The 18,042-nt window shown below is 30.7% G+C and overlaps 1 protein-coding gene across 3 annotated transcripts in view; it reads left to right on the top strand.

Annotated features, from left to right (window-relative positions):
* LOC107165239 (uncharacterized) overlaps positions 1-14,145 on the top strand; it is a 34,469-nt gene extending 20,324 nt beyond the window's left edge. The window contains exons 1-3 of one of the 3 annotated variants that reach the window (XM_089226560.1): positions 4,401-4,543; positions 4,613-4,868; positions 10,906-14,145. In XM_089226560.1, coding sequence (XP_089082686.1) covers positions 4,614-4,868; positions 10,906-11,559 — 909 coding nt within the window. In that variant the 5' untranslated portion in view covers positions 4,401-4,543; position 4,613 and the 3' untranslated portion in view covers positions 11,560-14,145. Of the gene's footprint in view, positions 1-4,400; positions 4,869-10,905 lie in introns of those variants that run through there. The other 2 variants (XM_015513394.2, XM_089226559.1) reach the window with 2 other exon arrangements.
* The last annotated feature ends 3,897 nt before the right edge of the window (positions 14,146-18,042 follow it).

The following is an 18,042-nucleotide window of genomic DNA, read 5'->3' as shown; positions in this document are numbered from 1 at the left end:
AAATTACATTTTTTTTTCTCCACGATGTTTTTATATAATTTAGATTCTTTCATTATTAATAAAAATAATTATATTATATTATTCTCAAACACAATAAACAAATAGCCCAGAAAATATCAATAAAATCAAATCAAACTGTCTAAAATATCTTGTAACGCTATTGATGCTATTAAAATTAAATGTTATAATAGTTATTAATAATTATTAATGTTATTATACTTTCAATCAAAACTAATTGTACTTCAATACACTTGTATTTTAATTCTTTAAATGTTACAAGTAAATAAAATATACATCCACAATAGTAAAATATTATTGTGGCGCCAGATCGAATATTACGCAATACAATGTATGTGAAACATAATACAAATGTATTTTTTTGAATATTACGAACAAGCAGCGTATTTTGTGTTTTATGCAACACGGCAATCGAACATAATAATATTACTATGGGTGGCGTCGGCATACACGTGCAGTAGACACCTGGACCAGCTAGGTATACTATGTATTACCTAATACAATATAATAAACGACAATACATTATTATTACTATTATTAGTTATTACTAATCGAATGGGATTTCAGTTGGAATAATCATTAATTTGCCGATTGTAACTACAATAACTCCCTTATTATAACTGCTGCCTGCAATACTCCATAATACTCGTCATGATAATAATAATATTACCTATATTATACGGGACATTGGACACAATAATTTTAAATATATAGTACAACAGGTACGTCCTGTCTTATCTTCGTGTTTTATATCGACGAAAAATCGTGTACCCGCCGGAAGGCAAAAACGCACAAAAATAATAATATTATATGTTACCTCCTACAGCTACGACCGAGTTCGCGTATTTCGCTGTAGGCATCGTCGTTTTACTTCTCCTCGCAGACTTGATCATCAAACCGTAAATCATAGAGATGCATTTATATTTTAAGCACCGCTATATTTGTTTACGCGTAAGTATATATAATATAATATTATAATAATAATATATAATTCTTGCATTATGCATAATATAATATTATATACCTATGTATTAAGACACACTTGACGTCTTGATGGTCGCATCGATTTAAATGTCAAGTCGTTAATGTCCGGCATGGCGTGTCCGTGTTGACCTAAATATCTATTCTATATACATGCATAGTGTGTATAATGCATACATATTCCCATCCGTTTGTTGCCACGGTGTAAATGCATGACGATAATATTATTATTCTCACTGTGGGCCCACGTGTCCAAACGACTGAATATTCGTGATCCACGACCACCCGTTTAGATGCAAAAGGAAAAATAGCAAAACATTGGTACAGTACTTATAGTATGTGCTATTTAATACTACGTCTATTACTCGAGTCGCACAACACCCACGGGCCTAGCACAAAAACTCTTCAACAGTCCAATATATTTTTCCTCAAAAACAATTCACTATATTTTTTAAATAATCTTTTATAATACTTAATAAGATTAAAATTTGTTGTCGATGTTAATATGTTCAATAAAAAAAAAGATGTATTTTTCAATCAAATATTACTTAATCAGTTTATACTTCAATAATTTATACACTATTTTTGATAGAATTTAAGAAAAATACAATTATCTATAATAATATGGTATATATTTATACGAGTATAAATAGTTATAGTATAACTGTTATACGGTAATATTCAAACAGGCACATATTTATTTGTCAAAAATGTAATAAAATTATTTAGGATCTTTTCATACTGGACAATTTAACTTTCATTCTAACACCCGATATTATGACAGCATCATATACGTTTACGTATGAAATTAGTAAAGTATTTATTTATTTATTATTTAGAATAAACCATGAGTTATTAGCCTACAGTTGTAACATCGAAAAGAAAGGATGAGAAAAACAGAATAAAAATGTACAGATGTATTCAATTTATTATACTTAAATTTACAGTATGGACAGATAATATGAATTATATTGCTTTTTGTGTTTTTTTTTGTTGAGAGATAGTGGGAAAAAATTTGGGTTGGTCCGTTCTTCAGAATATTTTGGAAATATGGTAACAATCGTGGTCGATTGAAAGGTTATAAGGTTATCCTTACTCTTACATGCGTTGTATTCTGGGGCAAGTTCTCTGGAGATGAGGAACGACTTTTATATTAAGTAGTACAAGAAGTTCAAAACTTTTAAAATTACATGGTCTTAAAATGTATTTAAAAATTTTGAGTGAGTATATTGTGTGAATCCCGTATTATAAAATATGCCATTTTTTAATTATTTATGTATCGCCTTTAAATCTAAACCCTATAATAATAACAATAGTAACTATATGATATAATATTATTATATCGTGCGAACTGATATTGTTTTTCCTGTTCTATAAGACTGTACAAGTATAATATAATATTACGTGGTTTCGCAGTTCGACAGACGAATGATTGTTTCCTTAGAGCTCAGTGGACGTGACACAACTATTTCTATCAGACTTCCAAAGCCAATATCGTGGGGGTTATATAACGAGTACGACGAGTATGGCTTTGAAAGTGTTGTGTACTATTATGTATAATGATATTAAAAAATAATATAATATATATGCCGTCCACCGCGACCTTGAAATTACGACAATGAAAATTCTCTCTAGGTACGATATAACATTTATATATGTAGACGATCTTTCAACCAATACGAAAAATAATACTATTAATACTATGTACAGGTTTGTGTGTGTGTGTAAAAAAAGTCCTAGTAATTTGGACGGTCGAAAAAGAATTCCTGCTTTGTACATATTATACCATGAAGGTGGGATGTTTTTTTCTTTTCGATTTGTGCGCACCATTAGTATAGATTGTTTCGGTTAGTTCCAATGTCATGGAAAAAAAAAGAATAATAATAAGCGCAATGCACTATTACGACGAATTGCCGCGCCACCAATGGAATTCGATTATAATAATCGCCGGTGTTTTATTTAGATCCAAAACCTGTGTGAAAAAAAAAAAACATTGTTAGAGAAACGTCGAAAGGGAACAAAAAATGTACCATAAAAATAATATTACGGTCTCGCTTGGAAAACATAAAATGCACAAAAACCAAATTTTACCATCCAACGGCCGTTTTGAAGGCCAATTCGAGGAATCTAATACAAAACTAGAACAATCGCTAATTTATTCGATAAGATATATGGTAGGTATTCATATGTCAGAATACTGCAGTTATATTAGTTAAGTTTCAGGGAACGTGTGACTGTAGTATTAATGATATCGTAAGTCTGCTGTTTTCAATACATAGCCGCACACCACAACCAGATAACCAGATTAATTGTCAGTTTATACTGATTTAACAAAAAATAAAATTAATTTGTATCCATAACGTTTTATTAAATTAGATAATGTATTTTTCAACTTTAAATTTGAGACTCTTGATTTTAACGCAAATGGAATTCATGAATATAACCATGTACCTAATAATGTAATAATAATAATAACACACCTAAAATCAATTCCAACGATAATTTAATAACTACAAAATTCAGAAATGTTCGTTGAATTATCTTGCTAATAATCACACAACTGTCTGCAACGAAAATTATTTAAATGTAATTATTTTAAAATGATCCGTTATTTTAAAACCAAAGCAAACAACTATTATTTCTGTAGCTGTACGTGAGATTACGCATATTTTGTTTGCATTTTGCGACCACAAATCCTACGCTATAGGAGGTTTTTTTAACGGGTCAATGCCACTTCTTTTGGCCTCATGTTTTTCGCATTGCCATATCGTAGTAAATGTATAAAAGGGTCACGTAAAATCAAAAGTTAATCTCATTATAGAGCTTCGATCGTTCAGAAAATTAAATAAACATTACCTACTATGGAATATTTTGAATGTATAATGTAGACACGTATAATAAGCGACCACGACACCTTGAAAAATGTTGGTAAATAATTTTATAAGAATATAGACGAGAATAGTGGCGTCTGTTTTTAACAAAAAAGTCTCAAAATCGACCTAGAATTTGAGTGTGACGATTACGGAGCCGACCATGTCCTGATAATGTTTAATTAAATTAATATATATACCGATAATATTATTGCGATATTTTTCTGCATGACAGTAATAATAATAATAATAATAATAAGTTATAATTGTATAATGTATGAACGATACGGGAGCACGCGTTTAACTGCGTTACGTCACTTACATATATGAGAAAACCGTAAAAAGAGGTTTGTCAGAGAGCGCGCGCGCGCTAATTCGACGAAACGTGGTCGTAGGTCGTACGACACTGCATTGCGGCTTATCGATTAACGAGTGTTGTCGGCTGTTACTGAGTCGTCCGCCTAAACGAAATACCGTGATAATAATAAAGTAGTAATAATAATAATAATAATAATAATAATAATAATAATAATAATGTGTACACTACAACTATACCATTACTAGCCGAGTATATTATTATTGTGCGATGATGGCATGCGCACGGAGCGGCGGCGGCAGCGGCTGTCGTATACTCGTACGCAATAATTCTACGAAAACTTCTGTAATTGTAAAATGTGCGCGCGATCGACTGTACAGGTCTTAAAACGTATATGTCTCATCATTTTTTCGTGGTTCCGTTCCAGAATGGGCGCGGCAGAGGTACCGGAAGAATTTCCTACGTCCGCGGTCCCGGACGACGGGTCTCCGGGGAGGCGGAACCAGAAGCAGCAGCATGATGAGGAGGGGAAGCAACAGCGAGAAGACGAAAATCATGACGCCAACGACGATGAAGAAGTTTTGACCATCGAACAAGCTCGAATCGTGATAAAACAGCTGAGAGACCGATGCCGTTTCCAGACGCACCAGACGTTGTTGTGGAGGAAAAAAGCCAAAATGCAGGTACGGTTGCATCATATCATAATTTATTTATGATGATCGGAGAAGAGCTATGTATAAGTAGTTGTCTCCCTTATAAACATAGCGGGAAATCGACCGCATATATTATAATATTTTGGATTGTTTTCGTGTTTTGTCTTGACGTATTCGACATTCACCCGCGGCCTTATCGATTAGGTTTTTACGTTTCACACACACGAGATACATTGTTTTTGTTTAAACACTATATAAATTAGACAAAACACATAATATTTCAATAACACTCGTCTTACGTATGTTTGTATGCATAATATCATTAAACAAACACCACCACAAAAAAAAACTGTTCGATACGCGTTAATTGTTACGTGCCTTGTGATCGGTCAATAATAATAGTATTGCGACGATACAGTTAAATCTGTGGTTCAAAAAACGATACTTATTTTGAAAAAAAAAATAGTAAATTCTGATAGATATAGGTACAATAAAACATCCAATTTCACTATCAACCTTTTCGAAAATCTAATAAATCTATGTCTTTCCATGAATCTGTGTCACGACGACTTTACTATAGATGCTTGAGGTTCTAGGAAGTTAGGCGCACATAGGGGGGTGCTTGGGGGTGCTTAGCACTCCCAGGTTTAAAATTAGCACCGCATAAACTATTTAAAATATTTATTACATAGTCATATCTTTTGAAATATTATTATATAAATCTGTTTATGTATATCAGGATATTTTGAAAATATCAACAGTTAGTTTATCAGCAGAAATGATGGTTTTAATGAATAGTCTACCAGCCAGCTTTATATATGAAGGCATGAAAAATCAATTTTATAAAAGTTCGTTTCCAAATGTCTGTAAGCTATTGGGAATAACAATTCCAATTTCTTCGTCAACGTGTGAACGCTCCTTCTCAGCTATGCGTAGATTGAAAAACTGGTTACGCACCAATATGGGCCAAGAAAGATAGAAAGATTTACCAAGCTATCTACGCTTAGCATTGAGAGAGATCTTACCAATAAAATAGAGGGGGAAATTATAATGCAAACATTTGCGATATCAAACAGAAAATTAAATTTTGTCTAACATTAATAATTAATGATTACATGTTATTATAACTTTTAATATAATTAAAAAATATTTATTTTTATTTTTAATAAAATTTATAATTATTGCAATGCAATTATTATAGTATTAGGGTGGTGTAGTGGGGGGCTTCGCTCCCCACGGGTCTGTGTACTATAAATTATTTCAGCACCCCCTAAATTCACACCCTATGTGCGCCTATGCTAGGAACCCTATGAAATAATTTGTAGTTAATATTATAGGTGCCGAGCTAAAATATTACATAAGTTATTCATTATCGGCGAATCGGAATAAAATTAATATGCAGATCCAATATGGTCAAACTTGAAATTCTATAACCATATTGATATTGTATCTCATGTGGGCACTTAGAGCTGAAAGCGTCACCATTACTTCACCCTTGACACTGTACACACACACCAATACACTTTCGATTGTAAAACGAAACGGCATCAGCTGTGCTCAACTTTATGACACCTGCACTGTCACTTATATATATGTGCGAGGTGTGTGCAACTTGAACGGCAGATCGAAAACACGCGTTATGGACATTAGAAATTATCGTTTTTACTTCGCGAGTTGATTTCTTGTTTGACATAATATCTCGCGGCGTTTTTGTGTATAAGGTCGTCCGCGTACATAATATTATTATTATAATGTTTATAATAATAACAGTCACCGAATAAAAAATGCTCACGTCTCCCGCGCACAATACACCGCCACAACTACACAGTGGTCTCTAAAGTATAATCGCACCAGAGTACATCGATGTATATCAGCAAAAATATTTTACCCGCATGAGTGCATGACTTGCTGAAAGTGATATATGTATTATTTTTTCCTGGAACAATTACGTTTTTATAATGATGTACAATACACTATAGTTTTCGTTTCCCCATAAATTGTCTTTGAATTTAGTTTTTGTGTAATTTTTTTAATCTGCCCGATTTATGGTATTATCGATAATAACAATAGGCTAGCTGCAAAAACAATTGGTACCAATTCGGTTAGGCTCTTTGAAGTTTGAAGCATTTAAATATGATATCGATTATAAGCGGACCGATTTTTAATTTATTTATTACCAACAAATAATATCTGATGCAATAATAACTATATACAAATGGCATAAATGCATTGTTAATATTATTATATTAAATTATTGCAATAGGAAATTAAAGATTTTTTGTTTTTATTCAAATTTCAAATTTGGAGAATTTTATTTTTAAACAGCCACTCTAATCAGTCTAATCTTATATTATAAATTATAATTTATAGGTGTATATACAGTATTCAGTTAATGTGTTCTTTATTATTTATGTATTAATTCGTTATATTCTTTTTAGCTACAATCTTAAGTCATGTACAGTCCTAAAATTTATTGTAACACATACTTTTATACGAATTCGCGCCTGACAGTTGAACTTTTTATTCACTTACAAATAAAGCCCACATAGGCTAATTTTAATTTGACGGTGCTATTAGAAAATTATTTTTACATTGTGTAGCTATTGAGCAGTATTATTCTTTGATTTCCCGTCACTGCAATGATTTAATTTAATAGAATGTTCAACAGCACAATGTTGTAATTATTATAACAATAATTATTTGAAATACGATAGCCGGGAGTTTATTTAGATTAGGATCGAATATTATTTATTCGATAAAAATAAAAAGTATTTTAATACAATCCAACTGCCACCGTCACGTTCGACCTGCAATTGCAATATTCATCACTGTAGTATTCTAGTTTCTCCACGACCCTATTTCATTATTAACAATTTCTGTACATCAAAAAAACATAGTTCTTACCTATCATGATCTGATTTACAAAATATCAAAAACTTACTTCTCCATCTCTAAGTTTAGATGATTATTGTCAGGAAAACTTTAAATAGTAAAAAAAAAAATGTATTGAATATTATTATTGAACACGCTGTTATGTTTATTTAAGACTAGAAATGTTACTTTTTTTTGGCACGCCACAGTTATATCAATCATTTTACGGACCACTGTTGCAGCGGTCCGTCGAGTGAAATGCGCCGCCATCACCGCATGGGGCACGGGCGTTTAACCTCCACCGTGACAAGTTCAAGGCGGGCGCCACATTATTATTATAATACCAACAGTGTCAAGTCGCGTAAAAATCATGCTGACTTCTGAGGTCGTTGCGAAAATCGTAGGCGTCTATTATATTATTAATATGAGAATAAGTTCCGCGCAAAAGTTTACCTATATTTTGGTATTATTATCACTTACCTGCAGCAGTAATACCATTAATGATTATAATACGTTTTTATTGTTATAAGCTAGTGATCAGCATAATATTATTTTAGTTCCGCAACGAATGCAGTTTGACTGCAACTACTTTTTTATTAATGCTCTCGTGCTCGATTAAAACAAGGTTTTAAACTAAATTATTTATTTCATTTATTATTCGTCGTTTAATATTGTAATTCATTATAATTAGATTACCTACTATAATAGCCACATAACGGTGAAAATATTTGTTATGACCTTATTCGATATTACTAATAGATACATAATTATCAGTATTATCTCTGAAACAAATTTACTAAGACAAATCATTCGTACACACAATTCGGAATAGAACAATTAAAAACTGTTTTACAGTTTAACATAGAATAGTCTTTATTCATATTATATTTTCATTACTTATTTTATTATTATTACTAGCCGTAATTATTCGTCGCTCACGTTTTATAAATATACGAATCCGTCAAACTTGGAATTACTATTTTGTGTTCTAAAACTATAAACATATATATATATATGTGTGTTTATGTATATGTACCTAAGTAGTAAGTGTAGGTCGTAAACGCCAAGTATTATGCGGACCGAAACGGTGGCCAACGACGATGTACCGTTAAAAACCCGCACACACCTACAGAGGAACAAAAGAAAACGAAGAAGAAAACAAAAAAAAAAATAAACTCTGTTCAAAACGTAATTCGAATTCGTTACCCCGTGCTTTTCCGGGTCGATGTAGGAAAAAAACATCTTGAAAATCGGTTGAGGAAAATAACGGGAAATCTTTAGTTGCTGTTAATAATAATGATAATACTAATTATCGTATCGATCCGATTACACTGCTAGTATTATGCGTCTGTGTTCTATTGCCTTTTTTTTTATAATATGTTATTTCAATTTATAGCGTTTTCTTCGATTATTTTCCCCTCTCTTCCGTCCAGTCATTATTTGGAGGTGGTGACTTACACATTAGTTTTCTCTTATCTCGTTAATTTAATTTTTTTCCATTTTATCCTATCCTTATGTGGTCGTTTATAATCCCGTTTATTACGCACATTACCTAACTTGGATATATCACAAATCGACTTGATTTACTTTTAAAATGCGTCCGTGGGTTTCCTGTTTTCTAACATGTTTCAAACAATAAGGTATTATTTATTATTATAACCATTTTTTTTTTCGAAATAATGAAAATATGTTGTTACATAACGAGCGGACGAGTCAGGAGCATACAACACTAACATAATATTATAGAATAAAAAGAAGATTCACTCAAAACGACAAATGGTATTCTTACACAAATAAAATATACATTTCGCGTAATGATAACGATTTCCTTGATGCTGCACCTAAACAACCTTCTTGAACGAGTCACGTAACAGTCGCTGCGGAATGATATAGCTGGTATTATTATTATTATTATTATTACGATTGATAAATACCAAACGTTACGGGTTTCGAATAGAAAAATAATGATTATTTCGTCACGATCAGAGAGTTATAATAATTCGATATACGTGGTCGTAAAACTTATAATGATATGTGTTCAGAAAAGTTTCGCTGATGATCGATATAATAATATTATACCCATATAATATTCATTAAAACACATTACACGTCTATGCAATTATTACATGGTTTTAATGGCACAGCGGAAACTAAATTTACAATATAATATTTGGTATTTACTTTTCACTCGTACCAATGTGTTTAATGATACGACGCTGGGAGACCGGTAAATGGTTTAACGCATTATTTCATTGAGACCCGGCAACTTCTAACATCCACATTACTATTTAGTATAACCCCGATTTGGCACAGATTAACACGATATTTTTTAAGGTAAACAACTCACACACACACGTAGTATTGTACAAATTCCCAACAGGAAAATTAATATTGTTGTGTATATAATTTTCAAGTACCTACTGTTTATAATATATTATTTCAATATACTTAATGTAAATTGTAATTATATAATCATATATTAATTTTTTTTTTTAACAATATTATGAGATAAGGATTGCTTTTTGACGTTTTTAAAAATTAAGTCGAGCAAGTATAAAATTCAAAATATTATATAAGTAAGTGGCGGTCAAAGATTTTGTTATAAGAGGAAGGATGTGACAAATTTCTTATCTTGCACTATTTAATCCTTAAAAATATAATTTATAATGGTCAGAAGATCTAACAAAAATATTTAATATGTTTAATATCATAGGAGATCCGTTTAACCACCACTTTTATAACTTATTTAGGTACACATAAATTTCAGTCGTAACTCGTAAGTGTAAAGGTCAAATTTGTGCTAAGTCAAATAAAAATTCTCCATTTCACCTATAACTGCTATATAACAGATGAGACGTATAAATTTTCCATTTTCTGAAAGAATACCATTTAACTCACCTTATAGGAGACTAGGAAATATCGGCAAAATATTCTCTGTTCACTAAAGGAAGGTTCTTCATTGAGGATTGGTCGCCATTAATATTATAGTGGCAAACTACAGGTCATGCGTAAGAATATCATAATAAAATATAGATTATATAGATATCGTAGTATATATATATGTATATATATAGGTACATTGTAATAACACACTTAATATTATATAACCAACAAGTTGATGAAAAAAAAAAAAAAAAAAATACAAAAAATGTTATTATTTTTAATCAAAATTAAACTTCACTGCTGTTTTTTGCAGGAAGAACGACTGATGCAGATGAGTGCTGAGTACGGGTTTCGGCTTGAGTCGTTGACGTCAGACCTGCTACTGTTCGAGTCTCGGCTTAGTCGCAAGCAGCGGGCCATCGGCGAGCTGCTTGACCAGCGCGAGGTGGTCATCGAGCGGCAACAGTACGCCATCAGGTGTTTGCATTCCAGGCTCGCCGACTTTGGCGTGACCGCACCGGTGTCTGGATGCTGTGGAGGCGACGTTGGCGGCGGAGATGGAGGTCCGACGTCCGACGACGGCAATGTGGACGACAGCGACAGCGCGGTGATCATGGAAGAGGACGAGTCGGGCAACAGCCAAGAGGACGCGTCCGAACAGCCACCGCATTCGCGGACGGACCGGCGACGGGCGTCGGTGGCTTCGACGGCTGACGGCTCGACGGCTTGTCGTCTGCCGGTGGAAGACGGACGGGAGACAGACGGCCGAGGTGCCGAGAACGAGACCGCAACCACATATAACCGGGTGATGAGTAACCACCGTTCGGTGACCAAACCGAAAGACGTCAAATACAAGCGCATCAACAAGGCCAAGTCCAAGTCCCTGGAAGAACTCCGGGGCCGGCTCAAGAACTGGGTGGACCGCGGCCAGCGCATGTCTCTCACCGTCGACCCGACTTACGGGTGACCAAGGTGGCCGGCCGTCACGAGCCTCCTAGATAGACTGCGGCCAGCCAGGAAGACCGCGTCCACGACCGGACACGATGAGTGACTTTGCTCGGCCACTGCAGCCGTACGACTATTCTTCGCGTGACACCACGTGACACACTTGAAACTACCAAATCAATCGTATCGTCCCATTTGAAAACATTAAGAGGACGCTACACGGGCATTTGTTGTCTCCGTCTTACAAACGTACATGTCATATTTTACGTTCACAATAATACGTTTTAATCTGTAATTTCTAAATTAGAGTGAATTTATTTCTATTTATTATAAATTTTATGTAAATTATGATCGTTTTACAATGAACAAAAAAAAAACCTTTTAAAAATGTTCATAACCAACTTAAAATTAATAATATCAATAAAATACTCCAAGATTCCCTAAATAATATTCTTGCCTTCACAATTTATAGGAAGTGAATTCATTCTAATTTTAGAAATCATAGTGATTATAGAGTAAAGCGTATATATTAATTATTCTGAACGTTAAATTTTCCATGCTGTACGTTTGTAAAACGGAGAAAACAAATACCCGTGTGGCGTTCTCCTAAGAAAAAAATGTCTTTAAAATCATACTATAAAATACGTTTAAAAGATTATTTCTAACCATTTAAAAAGTTATACAATGAAAACGTGTCACACAGTGATCATTTTTCTTTTATTTACAAAGCAGTATAAATAATTATATAAGTTAACTTAATTCAGATAATTAATTACAACTAAGACACATTTTCCACTCATAAAGCTACATTTTATAATAACAGAAAAAAATGACATTCTATCAAAATCCCAGCCTGAATCCTTACTAACTATCATCACGCACGTTTGGATATGGCAATATGATATCGTAATTAAAAAAAAATAACCAAATACCTATTTTTATTATTATTATTGTATTTTTGTTTAATTTTTTACTATGTAAAATCGGGACAGTAGTTATCTGGATTGATTAAATATAAGTATTAAATACAGCTAAACAACATAAACAATTAAATATAAAAGGTTATATTACGCAAAACCACTCTTTATGGCTATAACGGTCGATCTATTTGGTAACGTTGGACTTAACATTTTAAAACGGCACAACATAATAAAAAAATATACATAATATTATCGGCTTTGGATGATTCGGAGTTCCTAACGCACTACTGCCCCCCGAAGAAAGTGTGTCACACGGGGGGTGATTTCATTATTATAAGTATTATAATTTTTGTTGTTGTATAAGTCCACTATTATTGTTAAAATCGTTGAAATCGTACATGATTTTCATTTATATAACTAATTATTACTAATAGAGTTATACATAATATACTATTGTATGTATACAATGAAATAAATAATTTTATAATTAATTTTCAACGATAAAATGTACAACGGTATTTTAAAATAATTTATACGAATATATAATTACATTATTATACATTAATTGTAAGTGTATGATTCTCACGTTATATATGTTTTTGCTTGATTTCGTCACGTTCCATGTTATTGTTTGCTTACACATTTAAGCACGTTAGATTGTGTTCACAAAATATTTTATTAATTATTATGAAATTGTATAATATTTATGAACTTTTATATTTATAAAAATATTGAACCTAAATTATTATAGGTATTATGAAGATTTGATAATGTAACTTAATGATGGTATTAATATTATTCAAATGTCCAATAATTGTAAGGTATAAGCTTATTCTTATTCAAGCCAAAATGATTGTTTTTAAATTCTTATTAATATTATGATAATTTATAAGTAACTATATATAATAACTATGTTAACTATAAACATTCATGTGTTACGACATAAAGCCGTCCAGGTGCAATATTTCTAATATAAGTACCATTATTGCAAAGATGTTTATAATGTTCAAAAAATAATATTATATTTATAATATTTGTATTCATTATAATATTATACTTAATGCTTTAATCAGTGTGATATTTGAGCTCTATTTTCGGTTACCTAATTATGTAAAACATAACTTTTTTTGTACACATGAACTAAATATAAAAATTATTTGTGACGTTAAAGTACTTATTAAAAAAATTGTCTCAAAAATGTTTGATACGTTGATATTAATCTAAGATATTTGTATTTATCTATTATATGTCGTTAAAAATTAGCATTGAATGAAGTTTGACAAACTATGTTATAAGCAAGTACAATAACTTAAGTATTTAATCAATATAAATTGATATGAACAAATCATATACATAGTGAAAAATGTGTAACGCTGGGTCTTAATATGTAGAATTATTTATAAGAACTATATTATTAATGTCAAAACTAAATCTTAAAAGACAAATCTATTCAGTACCTATGCCTTTTTTCCATGGCTAATCAGGGAATATTGTAAAATAATGTTTAAATGTTAACTGAAAGAATGTTAAAAAATAAATTCATATACATAAATGTAATAAAATATATTTTTTAACTATACACTACCATGTACTTAAAACAAATATTTGAAAAGTTTCAAAGCAAAAAATTTAATTTTGTATAATTTGTACATTTTCAAATTAAAATTAAATGTCAGTCCAATATAAAATGGTATTTTGTAACTATTCATTTTAAATATAAAATAACCTAAACTATTTTAATCTATTTCATGAAAAACATTGAAAATGAAAATAAAAACTTCAAATATACTAAATTTTACCATGTAAAATTCATAGCGTTATTATTTAAATTGATAAGATCAAGGATGTGCAACAATTAATATGTAATAACTGCTTACCCAAAAATTTGCATTGTAAATTATGAAAATAAAAGGTGATTATGAATGATTATAATTTATAATATTCTATTTATTTTTGAAAAAGTATGATTAATTATAAATCGGTGGTAAAAGTATAATTTTACTTCAATTTTACAGGGATTTAATTTGTAATTTGATAAAAAAAATTTTGTTTGTCGCCCAATTATAGATTTCACAGAGATATTATATAGTTCTGTTTTGTTTGCTCACAATGCAATATCATTGTAAGACCACTACCTATTGCGAGTTTTTAGCAAATTAGGATACAGAAGACGCTCTCCATCAACATTTTAGACGTAAAATGATAACATTGATAACCAACTGGAACGAATAGTTGCATTAAATACGTTTGAAATCAAGTGTGAGACTGATTATAAAAAAAAAATTTCAAATAATGCTATTATCATTAATACAAAATATAAATCGGACTTTTATTTATTTTATTCGTTAACAATTCAATAAATTCATTAAATTACAGTTTTACTTGTAAAATTAAATGGATGTTTCATTACTATAACGTGTAGTTCTTTGTAATAGAATTCCAATTGTAAAGTATAAAAGTTTTCGTTAACCAATAATCATAATTTATGGGTTATTACAACAAGAGTTCAGATAATTAGTAATATTAGGCACGTTACTCCCTTATTTGGAAGTTATTAGATTGAATATTATATTATTGTATAATATTACCAATTACTTATTACTTATAGGTTCTAATCTGACAACCTTTATCCACAATATCACAAGACGACATTGAACATAAGTTAAAAATAAATTGTCTCAAGTAAAAACTTATGTGTTTATGGTTTTATAAGTTACCTATCCATAATTACCCATATATACCTATCCACTATTTTATTGCTTTTATTATTATTACTTGTCTATTGTTTTCATATTGTGCCAATTAATTTATTATGTTTTTCTTTCTTTGTTAAAGGGCTTTGGTCCGTTGATTTTTTATAAATAAATAAATAATCTTATTTATCTCAAATTGGAGTTGTACGAATAAACAATTATATTTGTAAATCATTTTTCATAATATGTAAAAATGTCTCAATAATATAATTTTTAAAACCGGTGCAGAAAAGTCACTCTGCTGTGTAGTAGATTTCAAATGTAGATACTTGGTCACTGAGGAAGCTAATCACTAATTTATCTGCTAAATTTTAATACAATAATGATCGTTGTACCCTTGTACCTGATAAATGTTTCTGAGCAGAGATGGTGTGTTAGACTCTGTTTTTAGTGATCGATATTATATAATATTAATTTCTATTACTATAAGTCAGCGGTCCTCACTAGGATTGTAGAATGGGCCAAATGTAATTTTTGAAAATTATTTGCGGGCCGCATACGTTTTTAATTATTTTTTTAATAATTAAAAACATAAAAATTATATATATGTATTGTAGGAAAAAGTACGCGAATGACATAAATGTTTTTCTTGGATTTATAATTACAATTTTAAATTTCAATTCATAGTTTATTTTATACAAAATAAAATTATTCATATTATTATGTTAGTACCTATATTAAATTTATATATTTTTTAAATTATTAGATTAATATTGATATTTATATAATATTAAAATTTATTTATTTGATTTAATGTTGTTTTGATGTGATGTTGATGGGCGGTACCTTTCTGTTTTTTTTATAATTTTGTTTATGTCTACGGTTGTATTTGATGTTGACAACCGCAGTAAATAGAAAAATAAAATAAATAAAAATGATAAGATAATAAGCGACGTTCGGTTTATTCACTATTTATAGAATTTTGGATTTTAGAATGAACAATTTAATTTTAGTGCGGGCCGCAATAAAGTTACTAAAGGGCCGCATGTGGCCCGCGGGCCGCGTAGTGGGGACCGTTGCTATAAGTCATTTATTTTTTCGTTTAATAATGTCGTAGGTTAAAACCATACGCGTAACTATTAGGAGGGGCTATTAAGTGCTTGCACTACTCCTCTGTAATGGATAACCTATTGGACGATAAAATAATATTTATTTTACAATGAGGCATAAGGCCATGAAAGAGTAATCTCCAAGACTGTTTCTCAAATTTGGTAAAAGCTATTATTTGTTATACAATTTTACCATTTAAGGAGGGGTGATTTCAACTTTTTTTCTTTTTTTCTCAAATGAGAACTAACCTCTTTTTTGAAAATTATCAAGAAAATTTTTTAATTATACATATAAATAGTTAACAATATGATTCTTCGGTATATTTAAAAGTTTCAATAGCCATATATTAAGAAATAAAAACATTAGAAAAAGAAAAATGGGCATATGTGTTTTCGAATTCTTGGTGAATCATATTGGATAAACATTATATTATTAGACGTATATAAATATTTTTATGTAAATTTAGATTTATTAAAAGTCATTACTAGTCAACGTTATCAATAACAAGATAATTTAAGTAATAAAAGAAATATTTCAAGTTTTTACGAATAATAGGTACATTTTGAATATTAAAAAAACAACAAAAATAGTTTGAGCAAAAATCGTTATTATACCTTTCTTAAGGTCTCCACATACTGTAGCGGTAGCACAAATAAAATTATTTTGTCTTGGTGGTGCCGTGTGCGACAATCACCACCTCTGAAGTGTGTGGAGACCTTTAATGTCAATAAAGTTTGAATTTCAAATTCTCATAAAAATGTATGTGACAATACGTTATACTTTTTCTTAAAATATCAGTTAAAGAAAACTTAAAGAGTTTACTTTACATTTGCAAGTTTATTTTTTTACGTATGCCCCTCAGATTACAAACTAGACTCGATCTGATCTATTTACTTATCAGTTGAAGTTCTGAGTCTTTTTTCAAACACAAAAATTCAATGAAAAACACATATTGCATCATTGTAAATCTAGTACATAAATCATACGCTCCGAAACTATAATAATATAATATCTAGCACTTAATTTATAATTAATTTTAAAACCCTATTTAAGAAGATACAAAAACGGAATTTGTGGTATAAAATTTCACAAAACATACAACTAGAAACTAGTTAGTAGGTACCTACATGCTACATGTTTTACCTATACGAACACATTAATTGTATAACGTTAATAATTAAACGAAAATAAAGTATGAACATTTTAAATTTTTCACAACCTTAAAAGATTATTACAATTCAAAAATTGTTGGTCGCATTCTAACTGTAATAATTTCTTATTCACAAATCGATAGGATTTCTGATAAGAAATGGTTGCACAATTAACAGTTTTTGAGATAGATTTAAACTTGAAATAATGTATTCGGTTTTCACATAGTAAATAAAACTTGACAAAATAAGCGTGTCGTACACGTCTTGTATTATCTATATACAATAGTTATTCTTCGTCGCCCGTGACTGTCCACACAAGTAGTAAAGTCATTCGTTTATTTTGTTGTTTTCAAAATCGCAATCGTCTGAACGTCCGAAAATATTTGGCCTTGACGAAAAGATTTGAGAACAATATCATCAAATATGCATATTGCAGGGTCATATCGATGAGTACAAATATTATGTCGATTGCAGCCACCCTGCAGTAGAAAGCGGTGGCTGTTGGTCGGGTGAAGTGGACACTACGGACCGGCCACTACGGACGGATTCATTCAAAACCACTCGTGTGACGACGGCCGCTCAATGTGTGCAGCTGCTGTATGATGGACATGTAAAGAAAAACAAAAACAAA

The sequence above is a fragment of the Diuraphis noxia genome, unplaced genomic scaffold (assembly GCF_037042655.1).
Source record: "Diuraphis noxia isolate RWA-SAM2 unplaced genomic scaffold, SU_Dnox_SAM2 contig0004, whole genome shotgun sequence".
Lineage (NCBI taxonomy): Eukaryota > Metazoa > Arthropoda > Insecta > Hemiptera > Aphididae > Diuraphis > Diuraphis noxia.
This window is presented reverse-complemented; position numbering and strand designations above follow the sequence as displayed.